We start from the raw sequence: 15,241 nt of genomic DNA on the forward strand, positions 1-15,241 counted from the left end.
AATCCAGTATGCTGGCACTAACCTTCTCTACTCTGGCCTTGTTGCCATTGTCGAATGCACTTGTGAGAGAGGATGGCGTGGTAATTGTTCCGCTTTGATTGGGTTTACTTCAAGCTAGTATTCAATTGACTGGATGTATTAGGGACGACTACCTGCTCTCGGGTGGAATTCGTGGAACGCTTTTGGCTGCGACGTTGATTCAGAGAAGATCATGACGGCGGCCAATGAGATGGTCAACTTGGGCCTGAAGGATCTTGGATATGAATATGTTAATAGTCAGATTTCCTCTCATTTTGAACTTCCTGCTTTTCAGTTTAAGTCTTGCTGACACTACATACTAGTCGACGACTGCTGGTCCATCAAGAACACCCGCAATGCCAGTACCCATCGCATTATTCCAGACCCATCGAAGTTCCCAGACGGTATATCTGGGATTGCTAGCCAGGTTCATGATCTCGGCTTGAAGATAGGTATATACAGCAGTGAGTCTCTCGTTCCATCCCATGAATCTTGGAATCGGCAGTAGATATTAAGTAGTATCTCAGGTGCTGGTGAAACCACTTGTGCCGGCTACCCAGCCAGCTTGGGCTATGAGAAGGTAGATGCGGAAGCTTTTGCAGAATGGGGCATTGACTGTAAGCTTCCCTCATATGCACGCTTTGTACCATCCTAATACCATCGACTCTAACCGCACAGACCTAAAATACGATAACTGCGGCGTCCCCTCCAACTGGACTGACAAGTATACCGACTGTGTCCCTGATGGAAGTGGGAACTTTCCCAATGGCACTTGCCCTGATCTTGATAATCCGGCACCAAAGGGTTACGATTGGACCTCCTCCAACACGTTCACGCGTTATACTATGATGCGCGACGCTCTCCTCGGTGCGAACAGGACTATCTTCTACTCTTTGTGTGACTGGGGCCAGGGAGATGTCAACACCTGGGGCAATGAAACTGGAAACTCCTGGCGCATGTCGGGCGATATAACTGGTGGGTCTTTCACACTATTGTACCCTGCTGAACTTATGCTAATACAGCTGATAGCGGACTGGGCACGCATCTCTGAGATCGCCAATGAAAACACCTTCAAGATGAACTACGTCGGCTTTTGGGGTCATCCTGATCCAGATATGCTGGAGATCGGTAATGGAAATCTCACGGCGGCAGAAAACAGGGCACACTTTGCCCTTTGGGCAGTCATGAAGTCCCCTTTGATCATCGGCACCGCCGTAAGTGTCGCTTCTCAAGTTCCATTCATCGACCTTTCTTTCAAGTCACCATATCCCTCATTCGCTAACACTATTTTCAGTTGAACAACATCAACGACGCCAATCTAGCTGTCCTGAAGAATAAATATCTGCTGGATTTCCATCAGGATCCTGTCATCGGGCGTTCCGCCCATCCTTACAAGTGGGGATATAATCCCGACTGGACCTTTGATGCTGAACATCCCGCGGAATACTGGTCGGGTCCCTCATCTACTCTAGAAGGTACGCTGGTGCTGATGCTAAACTCCGAAAACGTCACCACATCTCGTACAGCGGTATGGAATGAGATTCCGGAGCTAGATGGTGGCTCATACCAAGTCATTGATGCTTGGAGTGGGAAGGACTTGGGATGCGTAAAAAACCAGTACACTGCATCTTTGTCTAGCCACGATGTATCAGTTTTGATTGTCAAGGGAAAGTGCTAGCCGGTTCTTTCAGTCTTCCAGTGACCAATCAGAAAATTCACTAAGGTGATTTATAGTCGTCGGCTTTATATTAAATGAAATTCTTTGTGACGACTTTCTTTGATTGGTCTGCTTTTCCTACCCAGGTGGGAAGTTGACTTACAATTCCCCCAGCTCAGCCAACTTGGCATCTAAGCCAAATTCTTTCTGAAGACATTTGAGCTCGGACTGGAACTAAAAGCGACTCTGGTCCATTGTACCAGTGGCGACATCTGTAAGCCTCTCCCGTCTCGTGGCAAGACCCATGACAACGCTCTTTGTCCATTGTTTTATAATTCGCACCAATGGTTCGAAATGAGAGAGAAGGAGGGATCCCACCCTTTGTTCCCTTTTACTTTGACTGGATATGTCGAGTCTTATTCATTTTGTAATTATGAAACGTCGAGTAGACCTATAAGATCGTGCAATTTTCTATCCTTACCCCCCTCAGGAGAAGGCGACCAGAGGTGCGATTTCAGTCCACAGTGGGAAATCCCGATTCTTCATTCTTCAATCGTTTCAAGTTGTTGCGCACAATCGTGGTCTTTCATACACGCCTGTGAAAAGATGCCTGTGGTATGCGGCTGTGACCCAGACCGTACCCTGGATTTTGTTTATCTTGGCCCAGGGGAGGGATTGGAGCACCAAACAGCGGTTTTATTAGCAAAAGAAAGGCACGTACAGGGTTTGCGACTAAATAAGTGGGATTGATAACTAACGATCGCATAGCTTTCTCCGCGAACGAAGACCGGATTTTCAAATTCGATGCAAGCATGACCCGGGATACCATACTTTCGTTCAAAGGTCCGATGTCATTCGCGAGTCGCTGGTTCTGAGACAAGCTATATCGCGCCAGGTGAGCTTTCAAGTTTCCTTAGTTCCTTAGTGCCATTACTGGACAGTTATATATTTTGTGCTAATATAGTAATCTTATTCTTACACGCAGGGTCGAAAGACATTTAATAATGTTACCGTCGATGAGCCAGTGCTCCCAGTACATTTATTATATCTTAGCCAGTTCCTTTATACCGGGGAGTACGCCGTGGAAGCAGGGGATGTGGAAGACTTTCCGATTGACCGGAAAAAGTATCCTAACGGGTGCTCGAGCTGCTTGAACCACCTTCGCTTGCTCAGCCTCCACCTGAGTATATTTCATGCCGCTCGGTACCTGGGAATGGAGATGCTGCAGCTCTTGGCGTTGTACAAATTTAGTACTGCGGCTGAGCATGCGACTTCTACCGTCATTCGGTACATTCTACAAAATGTGTATACTATTGAGCCCCATACTCCAATGCATTTACATTTTGGAATGTATTCTTTAGTTGGGTGGACTGACTATCGGCCAATGATCATTCTTCCTGTTGTTATGGACTATATCAGAAAACATAAGCCAGCAATCGATTCACATTATAATGCTGTGGTGGGAGATCAGAGAGGATATTGGATGGAGAAAGTAAGAGTGACATGGCCGGAAGCTGATGAGTTCGCAGCGATGCGGAGTAAAATATCTGACTTTGATCTGCATATGGAGTGGGCGGAGGTGGTGCTTGCTTTGGAAGACTATTTCCCTCGGGACATGTCAGTGACCGAGCCAACAGGGGATTTGCTGGACAAACTAGAGCAGTTCGTCTCTCAAAACTGGCAATTTCAACAGAAAATGCCTGTTGCACTTTCAAATCATTTCTACTTATAATGTTATATTCAGGATCATGTTTACGACCTTCCTGCTGACCACCACCTGAGTATACTATTAGACCTTTGGCAATGAGAATTCCCTTCATCACACACATAAAGAATGAACCCTTCCATTTCCCTCTCTAACTGCATGTAGTAAAGTAGATACGGAGACTTCAATAGTTTGGAGGCTGTGCTTTTGCCTAGGCCATATAAACCAGGAACTTGGACTTGGACTTGGCTCGCCAAGTTATCGGATGAACCGGATCTTGTTCTAGTTCGCTCTCGCTCTCGCTCTCGATCTCGATCTGGCTCTCGCTTTGGAGGTCGGTCTCGGTCTCGGTCTCGCTCCTCCCGCTCCCGCTTTCGCTTCATCTCTCATTCGCCCTTCGCTTGTGCTTCACTCCTCCTAACCCCATTCTGGACAAAGAATAATACCCCGACTTGGTAGCTCTGGCCAAAGCTCCTTCAAATTGGCGAATAAGCGTGGGGCCAGGGTCCAAGCTCTCTCATTTTCTCCGCATTTCCGGGCCTTGAATTGCATTTTGCATTGCCTAACCACATGGATGACCAGGCTAGCTCGCCCAATATGACGCAGAACTGTACTCGTTCATCGGAGATTATTCAATGAATCTGCCTGATATGGTATGTCGCTCAGCGATCCTCATTCTCGGTTATCCAACCATACCTACACCCATCTAGAGCAAGGAATGGAATTGAATTATCCCCTTTCTGTGCTTGGCCGGCTGGACAACATTACAAATACCCAAGTCCCTTATTTTTTCTATAAAGAAGCCCTCTCGCATCTGATGAACTTGGATTCGTATCCTGGAAAAGTCGCGCTACAACTCTTCATCTAATTCAAGCTTAATCAATAATCTGTCCACGATGAAGCTCACTAGTATTGCTTTGGCCAGTGCTGCTGTTGGCCTTGCCCAAGCTGGCCCAGTCACTAAGCGTGCAATCAGCGATGGTAAGGCACATGCATCTCCTCATTTGCAGTGTAAGATTGACTAATATTCCAATTCAGCCGACATCCTCAACTACGCGTTGACTCTCGAGCACCTCGAGGCTGCTTTCTACGAGGAAGGTCTTAAGAACTACACCCAGGCCGACTTTGTCAACGCTGGGCTCAAGGACCCCTTCTATGCCAACTTGCAGGAGGTTGGCAAGGACGAGCAGTCCCACGAGGCATTCCTCACCTCGGCCCTGAAGGGTACGTTCTACGAACTCCATGGCGATGATCTGACCCTTGCTGTGTTTACTCACCAATATTTAGCTGCCGGTGCATCCCCCGTTGCACGATGTAGTTACTCTTTCCCTGCTACAGATGCGAAGTCTTTTGCTAGCCTCGCTAGTGTGTTGGAGGGTAAGTTTATACCTTCCTTCTCTAGTGATACCTAACTAAATGACCTTCTAGGTGTCGGTGTCAGCGCCTACCTAGGTGCCGCTGCCAGCATCATGAACGAGACATACCTCACTGCGGCCGGTAGCATCCTCACCGTCGAAGCCCGCCACAGTGCCTACCTGCGTGCTGCCCTTGGCGAGGCACCCTCCGCCCAGCCCTTCGACAACCCCCTCGATTTCAACGAAGTGTATACCCTTGCGGCCCCCTTCATCACCTCTTGCCCATCAAGCAATGGCAAGCTTCCCGTCAAGGCGTTCCCTACCCTCACCATGACCTCAACGAGTACCGCTATGACTGGATCCCAGGTTCAGCTCATGGCCGGTGAAGGCATGAACTCCTCCGACGCAAGTGGCCTCTTTGCTGCCTTTATCACCGTCACCGGTCCCGTCTGGGCCCCTCTCACATCCAATGGAAGCGGCAAATACACCGTCACTATCCCCAAGGGTATTGCTGGCCAGAGCTATGTTGTTCTTACCAAGGGCAACAAGCAGGCCACGGACGACAACATCGTTGCCGGTCCCGCTATTATCGAGGTAATTTAGAAAAAAGAAGATTATTCGAGTCAATTTGATCCCATTTTGCGTCAATTTGTATGGCTGATGCTTTGTTTGGATAGGTTGGACAAAAGATGGGAGCTATGGGTAGTATGACAACACCTACTTCGTCCATGACTGGTCCTATGAGTAGCACTTCACCGTCGAAGTCGGCCTCTTCTACTCCCATGTTCAACGGGGCCAATGACAAAAAGGTCGGGTTGGCTGGTGTGACGGGCGCGGGTCTTTTCGCTGCGGTCGCCATGTTGGTTTAAACTGGACTGACTTGACTTTGACTTGACCTATATTTGAGTCGGATTGATTCAAGGTTGAAAGGGGGACGATGGCCCACATTTACTTTTTTCGCTTATTTATAATTCTTCATGATCTGCGGGGGTAAATGTTATTTTTTCCTGTTGATAATTTTAATGATAGTGGTGTGAATACTAGTACACGATTTACAACCTAGTATGGAAGGAAATAAACCTGTCATATCCTAACAAACCTACAAATCTTGGAAGTAAAGAATATACTTAATACCACTCCATACAATAATATGCCTAAATTGACCGTCAAGCTCTTTTCATCGACGCTTTTCATATAATATGACACTGAGACATCCCAATGTGACCTATAACCAGTCACATGACGGGCCTGACCTGTCAACCTCCATCATCTCAATCAGCCTGCATTTCCACTAACTCCACGTCCAAACTCACCTAAAAACTCCCCTTCCCCCAATGGCCACCGGCCACCATGCCGCTCCGGTCGCACACTAAATCTCGGAAGGGCTGTGACCAGTGCCGCACGCGCAAAGTCAAATGTGACGAGCGGGGCCCGCCCTGTTCGAACTGTACCGCGCGCGAGTTGAGCTGCACATACCTCAAAGTCGCAGCGGCGCGGGCTTCACAATCACAATCACAATCTCAGCCCGAAACTCCCGCCCCACTTCCCCACGTCAAGGCTGTGTCCAGGGAGAACAGTCGCACCCGTCTAAATGGGACCAGGAACGAGGTCGTCGATTCCCCATTCCAGAAATCGGAATTGGCTATCCTTGAGCTGATGCACAAGTTTTCAACCGAGACGTTTCGAAGTCTCTGTGTTAGTGCCGCTGAGCTCGAGGTCTGGCAGACTACTGTGCCAAACCTCGCGCTCAAGCATGACTTTCTCATGAATGGCATCTTGTCTCTTGCCGCTATGCACATTGCCTCGTCGCGGGAGCCGCCGGAGGCACTCGCCTATCTTGATATTGGGCTTCAACGGTATAATCGCAGTTTGAAACCGTTCCGCGATGCGATCGACTCACTTACAGAGCAGAATTGCGATGCCGTGTTTGCGCACTCGATCATTATGACTGCCATTGGCATCGCTTCACCTCGGTTGACGGGAATCAGGGACGAAAGTTCCAGTATGACGGAGAGTATGGTGGTGGTTTTTGAATTGCTGCAGGGCGTCAAGAAGATCCTTCAGGTCGGTGTGGGTCAATCATGGATCAACCTGGAGTTATTCTCGCGGGGCGCATTCTGGAAGGATACCAGTACGCAATTGGATGAGGATACGCATGGTGCGCTGGCGCAAATAGACGCTTTAAACGACGAGGTCATGACGGGCATCTACGAGTCGCAGCACCAGATCAATCGGGAGATTATCGCACATTTGCGACATTGTTATGCCAAATTCGCGCTCGAGCCGGAACCCGCACCGGCGTTAGCGTGGCTGGCGGCTGTGAGGAAGGAATTCGTGGATGGACTCCGATGTCGCCAGCCCTTTTCTCTACTGATCCTTATGTATTGGGGCGTTTTACTGGGGGAGCTTGATGGACGGCGGTGGTGGGCCCGCGATGCAGGACGAGCTTTGGTATCGGAGCTGCTGGGGGCGTTGCGTCCGGGAGATCCTCGCTGGCAACCTGCACTGATGTGGGCCCAGCAACGAATGTCGCTTTAGCTTGAGGCCAGGGGCCGGGGTCGGAATCGGGGTCCAGCATAAACGGGCGTTCATGTGTGATAACTGACGGGTGTCTGTCTGGATGGTCGGGATATTCCATGCATGGAGATTGCGAGCAAGCCTGGCAGTCTCTGTATCTGTCTCCCCTCGGGGGTCGATCAGTCCAAAGTGTTTCAGATGTATAGGGGATAGGGGATAGCCTCCGGATCCGGAGGAAATGGAGATGCCTACATACTGTCCGGAGTACGGAGTAGGTACTACGAGTATATAAATTGGGACCAACACCTAACTACTAGTAGTTACCACGAGTCATTCTAGGCCAGAGTACTAGTTACTCCATCTCAAACTCCTAGAGTACTCCTTGGCAGCCTCACAATCTATGAACTACTACTACCCTAGGGTATGGTTACCTACTACGGATAGTATCTGCGCTAATCTGCACCAACGTGCACCAATCTGCGGCCAACACGGCACCTCGTGGGGGATCCTATCATACTGCTTCTGCTTGTTTTTGTGAAATCCATCTAGCCTAGGGCCTATAAGTCTACTGGTCTACCCTGGTTTATTGAGTGATCATTTAGTGGCACTCCACTCCATCGCAGTTGCACGTCTCCACTTGTCTACGTCAAATTGGGCTGCTTGCGGACTGCTGGGTCCAGCCTGCTCCGGATTCAATTGAATCTCCCTCCTATTCTCTGCTTTCAATTTCAATTTCATTCTAGTCCTCTACGGAATAATCCTCTTTCTCATTCATTTTGACCTTTGGTTTCTACATTCCTCAAGGTAAATCTCCCCAGAAAATGATATGATCGGCGACTGGCAACTATGATCTGGCCATCTCCGCAACACTCCAACGTCCCTGGTCAATCGCGCATCTTTATTTACCTTGGCCTGACCGCGGTCTTCCTACTGTTCTCTTATCAGCTCGTGCTCAATCATGAACTACTTGGTTCGGTCGCAGACTGGGCCAGTGAATCGGCATTTCCATCGCTGGGCTTCGATTCATCCGACAACACTGCAGATGCGAGTGGAATTGAAATTGCAGATACAAATGAGAATGAGAATGACAAAATAATCGCCATTCATGGTAGTCATTCTATCAATGCCCTCTTCCCATCTTCACCAACGAGCAAGAGCATCAATCTCGACATCCCGACTTCCACCCCGAGCACCGGCGTCCATGTCGCTCCCACGCAGACAGCTGTTCCGCCTCGAGAGAAGGAATTGGTGTTTGCTGCCATGCTCAAGACTAATATGTCGTGGGTGACGGAAAATCTGCCCGAATGGCACTCCAATATCTATCGCGTCGATGCATCACCTGAACAAGCCGAATTGACCGTCCCGGCCAATCGGGGCAATGAAGCGATGGTATTTCTGACGTACGTGATATGCCTAGGATGTCTTTCTTCTCTTCTCTTCTTCTTTCAACTTGAACTTGAACTTGAACTTCCCTAACACCCACCTAGATATATAATCGATCGCTACGACTCTCTCCCAGACGTCAGCATATACCTTCACAGCGGTCGCTACCAATGGCACAACGACAACCCACTCTACGACTCGGTCATATCAGTCCGTGACCTCCAACCCACCTTCGTCCGGAAAGCGGGCTACGTCAATCTCCGCTGTACATGGGCTATCGGATGTCCCGCCGAACTCGAACCAGCACGATACTACCGCGAACGGCCTGATGACCAGGACCACATAACCGCGGTCTTGTTCCCGGATAGTTTTGCCCAGCTGTTTCCGGATCTCGAGATGCCCGAGCTCATTGGCGTGCCGTGTTGTAGTCAGTTTGCGCTATCGAGGGAGAAAATTCACGAGAGGCCCCTTGAGGATTATATTTGGGTGAGGCAGTGGTTGTTGAATTCGTCGCTGGATGCGTCGATTACCGGGCGGATTTTTGAATATTCTTGGCATAGTAAGTTCAAGTTCACATTCCTGTCCCTTGCATCCGCGTCGCACCATGTGATTGGACTCGGAATCTGCGAAATCTGCAGGAGGGTTTCCTCTTGGAAGTTGATTCGTGCTAACGGTGCCACAGTTATGTTCGGTAAACCGACGGAGTTTTGTCTCGATCCTCGCCAGTGCTTCTGCAATACCTATGGTTACTGCGATATGAGCGATGAGGATTTGCAACAGCAGTGGCAGTGGCGTGGTCAGACTCTTCCGGAGGGCTGGCCGAATGTGCCCGATGCAGCGACACAGGCACATTTATCTAGAGAGGCAGAGGCAGAGGCAGGGACAGAGAAGTCCACGAAGACATCATCACGGAAGCGAAGTCTTGCCCTGGCCGACGAAATGCCGGACATCAGCGACGCTTCACGGCAGGCCTTACGAGACGCAGCTGTATAATAGTGAATTCTACGATTCTATATGGCCGGGCCCGCTGGATCGGGGCTGGAATAGTACTAGTTACTGGTGTGTAATCGAATGACATTCGTTGGCAATTAAGTGTTCCAAGTTCTGATAGGGTAGCTTATTGGAATCCTAGTAATTATTCAGGGCACCTGCGGAGTATATAACTGGGACACCGTATGGCAATAAATGCTTTGCTTTGCATTGATTCGTTACATCATTAGGAACATCTCTCGTGCCTAGGTACAACATTCATCCATCCCACCCATCCCACCCCGTCACATCCGTGGCCCAAATTGACAAAAAGAGTAAATGAATGGCACGCTCCCTCCACTGATTCCCTCATCGCCATATATCCACCCTGCTCGATCGCTTGTACCCCCCACTACTCTTCGGACGCTCATCCTCATCCGCCGGCACAGCCAGGAACCCGCCAAAGCCATTACCTACCAGCACGCTCTTGCGCGACTCGCCGCCCCAGGAGCGGTTCAGCTGTGCTTCGTGGAAACTGATAGGACGGGTATTTGTGCCGCCTCGTCCGGGCAGGACGCCGGGGTCGTACGGGGTGAAGTTCCACTCCAGTTCGTCGAGACCTTTGCTATATACATTCAGGGGTTGTGTCAGTCCTCGGTTTCTCGGCTGCGGTCCGTTCCCGCCGCCGCCTCCACCGAAGATCCTGGGTGGTGGGGCCAGCAAAAGTGTATCGGGAAAGTTGGCATCCCGCACGTATAGATCACGTAGAGCGGGGAGAGAGCGAGACATTAACGATGATATAAGGTATGTGTAGTACGAGGTTGCGACTGGGGGCAGCCCGTGTGTCTCGGTTTCAGAGGTGATCTCGTAGTGCAGTAGACGCAGGGACTTGGAAGTCATTTGAGGGATCTGCTCTGCCGGGAAGGACCGGTGGACTTCCTGGATGATGGAGAGACTTGTGAGTCTTGGGGCGGTGGAGAGGATCTGATGGAGTGTGGAGGGAAGAACACCGGTGGAAGCGAGAGTCAGGGACTGCAGCGTATTCTGGGTGTGGGGGGAAGAAAGGAACGAGGTAAGGCCGGCAGCCGTGACGTTCGGGGTATCTCGAATAGTCAAATGCAAGAGTGGGGGAATAGGTGGGTGAGGAGGTCTCATGACGAATGCCGCATCGTCAAGCCAGGGGAGGTCGTCCAGGGTCAGGTCCCGCAGACGTGAGAATGAGGCCAATCCATTGCGCAGAATGCCGGCTTCGATCTGTAGCCCGGATAACTCCAATTTCTCCAGGTTGGTCCAGAGCTGTGCGCCTGGTAGTCGGGCAAAGCTCCCCTCCGATCCATGCCGATAGCTAGTGCGACGGAGATCAGGACACTGGACGATCAATTCTTGCTTCAACGCGGTACACGATGGTTCATCGCTGAACAGGCCGGACGGCAGATCGACGAAGCGAATGTTGTGGAGCACGGAGATCGTCCGGGCGATGTTGGCCTTGTTGGCTTCCCGAGTCATGTATGGCATCCGGAGGGAGAGGACCATATTGGCCAGTTTCTGATCTTCTCGGACGGTGCGCATGAAGAGTTCCAGGCGGACCTGAGGGGCATCGATAGGGTCGCCATTGCGATCAAAGAAAGAGCGACGCTTTCGCTTGGCGGCGAGTTGAACTTCGAGTTCACAATAGTGGACAGGGTCGATGCGGACATGGGTATAACTATTGAAAGACAAGTAACGTTGGTCAGCCTGAGAAGAATGGTAGTGGTAATGTTCTGGCTTTTGTTTTTGGGTACCTACAGCAGCGCGCGGGCCTCGATGAACCACCGCTTACAGACCTGAGCACAGTGCGCAAGGTCACGCATGTCACAGAGCATACAGCCATCGCTCATGGACTCCTCGGAGGTATCGTAGGACTCATCGAGGGTGTGTGGACAGGTGAGGGCAAAGATGTAGGCCAGCACCGGTCGGGGTAGCTTGCGCGTATAATCGCGGCCGGTGGTTCTCAATGGGCGGGGCGAGTTGGCGGGTGATGCCTCGGTCGCGTGCCCCGCACTGCGCCGGGGACGAGCCCGAAGCTTGTCAAAAAGGCCCATCTTGGGGATGGAAGGGGAGGGGAGGGGAGGATAGAGAGGGGATGGCGAGAGGAGAAAGAGAGGGAGAAGTGGTATAATGGAGAAATGTGGAGGAGAGGAGCCGCAGGGGATCAAAGATGAAACGCCCACGCCGCCCGTTCATCAAAGTCGAGGGTCAGTGTTTCATTGGTGCTGATCCATGTCGTAACTTCCTTTTGACGCGGAGTCTCGTCCAATTGTACTCCATCATACACTGGCAGGTATGGCAGGTTGATTCGGCTGTCTTGGGCAGGGCCAGCTCAGGGTCTCAGGGTTTGGGCCTACTGCACTATTATATGCAGCCTCAGGGCAGCCCATCTCCATGGGATGAAGGCATCCCCATAATGACATCACTCGACGACATGGGAGCACACATGCAATAGAGACAGTGAATTTGCATTTGCATTTGCATTTGCATTTGCATTTGTAGTGCTGAGGGGAAAGGAAAGGGGTAATCGGAAGTACATCATTGACGTTGGAGGTTGTTCCAAGGAAACCGCCTGAACAACACCTGACATCATCTGAAAATTGTAATCCAAAATTTGTATAAACTTGGAAATCCGCATTCAATTGATCCCTACTATTATTTATTATTTACCATTCTTTGCCATTATTATTATTATTATTATTATCATCATTATCTCACTGAACCCTCTGCCACCGTTACAATGGCCGAAATGGGCTTCCTAGAGCCTGCGGTACCTCTCCCCACGCCTGCAGTCACAAACAATCCCCCAGAAAACACCCTCCAGAAGGAATCTTGGAAGCATCGTCCACCCTATAACCGTCAGAGTCATGAAGAGGAAGGTCCCGTCAAGCTGCGTGCCTTCTGTCAATGTCGAAAGATCTCATATATCTTAAGACAAGAGAAGCCACTCGATGCCAAATTCTGTCACTGTCGCGGATGCCAGGTTATGCATGGCGCTCCTTTCCAATGGGCTGCTATCTTTCACAAGAAGGACGTCTCTTTTGACACTGGCTCCTCTGGTTTGAATTTCTACTCCTCCTCCAAAAATAGTCAAAACTATCACACTCCGACCAAGGTCTCGTGTGCCTTCTGCCATACCTTGATCATGGATGAAGGGCGCAATGTCTGTCTGCTCTTTCCGCAGTTAATTGAGTTTGAGGGCTCAGTTGAGCAGCAGAGAAAACAGCGGGAACTCTTTAAACCTACGTATGTTCATGCTAGAGCTCTTGATTTGATGCATAAAGATGTTGTGCTGACAGTTGTACCTATTTCAGGTGCCACATCTTTTATGAACAACGTATCATGGATATTTCGGACGGGATTACAAAATGGTCCGGTATGAATGAAAAAAGTGACCGATTGGATGACTCTGGTCGTCAAATTCAACTATGATATAGCAAGATAAAACAAGCTGCGCAGTGATGCGTTCGCCATTCAGTGGTTCGAAACGGGCAGACAGGGAGGGCAACTTGAGGGGGGGCTACTATTTTATATTTATGCAAAACTGTACATACTACTATGAGTGAAATATTTCTCCAATTATAATGATGAGTGCTGGATCCCTGGGTGGATGGTAACCATGCTGTTATATAATTGGTTAAACTCGATGAATCCAAATCGGCGTGGTCAATGACCTGCGCCGCGCTACTTCAACTAACAATAATTTGCATTTATTTGCAATTTTACCACCTATAATCAACATAATTTGTACCAGCTTGTATTAAAGCCTCTTACTGACCAGACTTGCGCTTCTGAAGTAGCTCCGATGGGGCAAATGAAGCATATAGGCATGTCTGTATAACAATACCTCGCTCATAATGACGCAAGTAATTTGTTTCTCATTCATTGTATCTTCATCCTTATCGATATTCATCCTCGCGTCAAGTTACAAAATTATAAACATTTTGAAGCACTTGACACATGAGACCATGTATGGCCTTCCAGCGACGACACTAGTGACCACAATTCCAGTTTCCTGGGGAAGATCAATGCTCTCAGATTTTAGACCAGGAGTTCCAGAGATATGAGAACGCTGGCGAAGCAACACCCTATGTGAACGAAAACCCGGTAAGTCAAAGTCTGTATCTCCGGGCTCCGGACCACTAACACCGCGCTATTAGTCCAAATTCCAAGATCGCACGAGGGAAGAAAATAGGTACCGATAGTGGGAAATAATCGTTTCGTGTCCCCAAGGTTTAAGAGTGTCAATTGGGTGCATGCATTAAACTCGGGCGTTCGTCACCTAAATATCGACCCGCCCCTCTTCGCGTCCCTCACTTCTTTTCACCGCACAACTGCCACCACACCATTCAAACATGTCCCTGAAAAGATCGTATAGCCAGTGGCCTGAAGGTATCCCCTCATTTATTCGCCGACACGAAGAACCTGTCGAATGGGAACATATCGGTGCCGCCACTCGTGCATGGAGGTATTTTGTTCGTGAGCGGTGGGTCGGCGGCAACACCGCAGATCAACAGAAACGAGACCTGATCGAACAATGGGCAACAGTAGACCAAGAATTCCGAGACGTATGACTTGGTTAAACAAAGATTCTCCTTGATTTTCTACTGACCCCGCAATAGAGCTATCAATCTCGAGCACCAGAGGACGAGCCTAGTTTTTTCGAAGGTCCCGAACTTACAGTACGAAATATCCCCTGCTTTTCCGATTCTGATTCTAATCCGAAAATAGGACGAGTCTTTCATTAAAAGTGACGTTGAAAGATTCTGCATGGTCTACATTTGTATCACCGAATTGAACGAAGAGAAACAAGCCCTCCTGGCTAAGTGTATCCTGGGTTTATTCCCATGGGAGGATGGCTGGGAATTTCTAGCATCCGAAATTGTGATGTTTTTGCCCTTGGAAGGTAATCAAGGCGATATTCTCGATACTTTCAAGCTCCAGCAAAGCGTCGCCCGGCCCAATTTTCTCGATATGCATATGGCGCTTGATGGAATGGTGATATTCAGGGATTGTTATGCCAAGCTGATTATTGATGACCGAACCCTGGAGACCGGACTGGGGCTTTGGGTTGAGTTCGGAACGAACGGCATTTATGAAAAGGCCTACCGGGCTCAAATGATGTCGGCGGGGTTGGCCGACTGTTATCGTGAAATTGGTCCTGGAAATCAGACTGCGATAGAGCGCGCGTTGGAGTATATTGAGTCAGGATATAGTGATCTTGATGAGGATAGGGATCCGAAGATCATCTTAGAGGATGAGCCGTGAGTCTTCTCACTCTTGGTTATGGGGTTTTATATACTAATCGGTGCTTAGGGTCGATATGCGGAAGCCGCTTGTGGAGATCTACCAGGGTGATGAAGTCGATCTAGTGGATGACTATGCTCCTGGCTTTCGTGAGGCAGAGGAGGAGGGAAATGGCCTAGCGATCGGATTTGATTTGCGTCAGATACTTGCGAACGATGGAAGTCCCTTGACAATCTCAGATCATGAAAGATTTTAGATGTCGTGGTCAGATCATCACTAGCTAACTAGGCCTTAATATATGTGCTCCCCAGCGATTCGGCGTGCTCCCTAGCAGTAAAGTATAATCGATAACCTGCGTAAACA

The 15,241-nt window shown here is 49.5% G+C and overlaps 7 protein-coding genes across 7 annotated transcripts; 6 read left to right on the top strand and 1 right to left on the bottom strand.

Moving 5' to 3' along the window:
- Positions 1-8: 8 nt before the first annotated feature.
- Positions 9-1,696, top strand: N7481_008287 (glycoside hydrolase family 27 protein; the record flags this gene model as incomplete). The annotated part of the gene is made up of 7 exons (XM_057267506.1): positions 9-80; positions 143-275; positions 342-482; positions 546-635; positions 697-993; positions 1,048-1,232; positions 1,313-1,696. 7 exons carry the CDS (start codon positions 9-11, stop codon positions 1,694-1,696), a joined length of 1,302 nt encoding a protein of 433 aa, XP_057121707.1.
- A 2,580-nt stretch (positions 1,697-4,276) lies between these two features.
- Positions 4,277-5,604, top strand: N7481_008288 (ferritin-like domain-containing protein; the record flags this gene model as incomplete). Its single annotated transcript, XM_057267507.1, has 5 exons — positions 4,277-4,361; positions 4,419-4,604; positions 4,668-4,757; positions 4,809-5,329; positions 5,413-5,604. The coding sequence occupies 5 exons, from the start codon at positions 4,277-4,279 to the stop codon at positions 5,602-5,604; spliced, it is 1,074 nt and encodes a 357-aa protein (XP_057121708.1).
- Positions 5,605-6,085: 481 nt separating this feature from the next.
- N7481_008289 (Zn(II)2Cys6 transcription factor domain-containing protein) lies at positions 6,086-7,273 on the top strand (the record flags this gene model as incomplete). Its single annotated transcript, XM_057267508.1, has 1 exon — positions 6,086-7,273. The coding sequence occupies one exon, from the start codon at positions 6,086-6,088 to the stop codon at positions 7,271-7,273; it is 1,188 nt and encodes a 395-aa protein (XP_057121709.1).
- An 825-nt stretch (positions 7,274-8,098) lies between these two features.
- Positions 8,099-9,628, top strand: N7481_008290 (DUF3431 domain-containing protein; the record flags this gene model as incomplete). The annotated part of the gene is made up of 2 exons (XM_057267509.1): positions 8,099-8,652; positions 8,740-9,628. The coding sequence occupies 2 exons, from the start codon at positions 8,099-8,101 to the stop codon at positions 9,626-9,628; spliced, it is 1,443 nt and encodes a 480-aa protein (XP_057121710.1).
- Positions 9,629-9,973: 345 nt separating this feature from the next.
- Positions 9,974-11,685, bottom strand: N7481_008291 (F-box domain protein; the record flags this gene model as incomplete). Its single annotated transcript, XM_057267510.1, has 2 exons — positions 9,974-11,309; positions 11,390-11,685. The coding sequence occupies 2 exons, from the start codon at positions 11,683-11,685 to the stop codon at positions 9,974-9,976; spliced, it is 1,632 nt and encodes a 543-aa protein (XP_057121711.1).
- Positions 11,686-12,371: 686 nt separating this feature from the next.
- Positions 12,372-13,063, top strand: N7481_008292 (GFA family protein; the record flags this gene model as incomplete). The annotated part of the gene is made up of 2 exons (XM_057267511.1): positions 12,372-12,877; positions 12,946-13,063. The coding sequence occupies 2 exons, from the start codon at positions 12,372-12,374 to the stop codon at positions 13,061-13,063; spliced, it is 624 nt and encodes a 207-aa protein (XP_057121712.1).
- A 923-nt stretch (positions 13,064-13,986) lies between these two features.
- Positions 13,987-15,134, top strand: N7481_008293 (uncharacterized protein; the record flags this gene model as incomplete). The annotated part of the gene is made up of 4 exons (XM_057267512.1): positions 13,987-14,199; positions 14,254-14,313; positions 14,363-14,895; positions 14,948-15,134. The coding sequence occupies 4 exons, from the start codon at positions 13,987-13,989 to the stop codon at positions 15,132-15,134; spliced, it is 993 nt and encodes a 330-aa protein (XP_057121713.1).
- Between the last annotated feature and the right edge of the window lie 107 nt (positions 15,135-15,241).

The sequence above is a fragment of the Penicillium waksmanii genome (genome assembly GCF_028829765.1).
Source record: "Penicillium waksmanii strain IBT 27052 chromosome Unknown utg000007l:1.0-4314555.0:1.0-4317578.0, whole genome shotgun sequence".
Taxonomy (NCBI): Eukaryota; Fungi; Ascomycota; class Eurotiomycetes; order Eurotiales; family Aspergillaceae; genus Penicillium; species Penicillium waksmanii.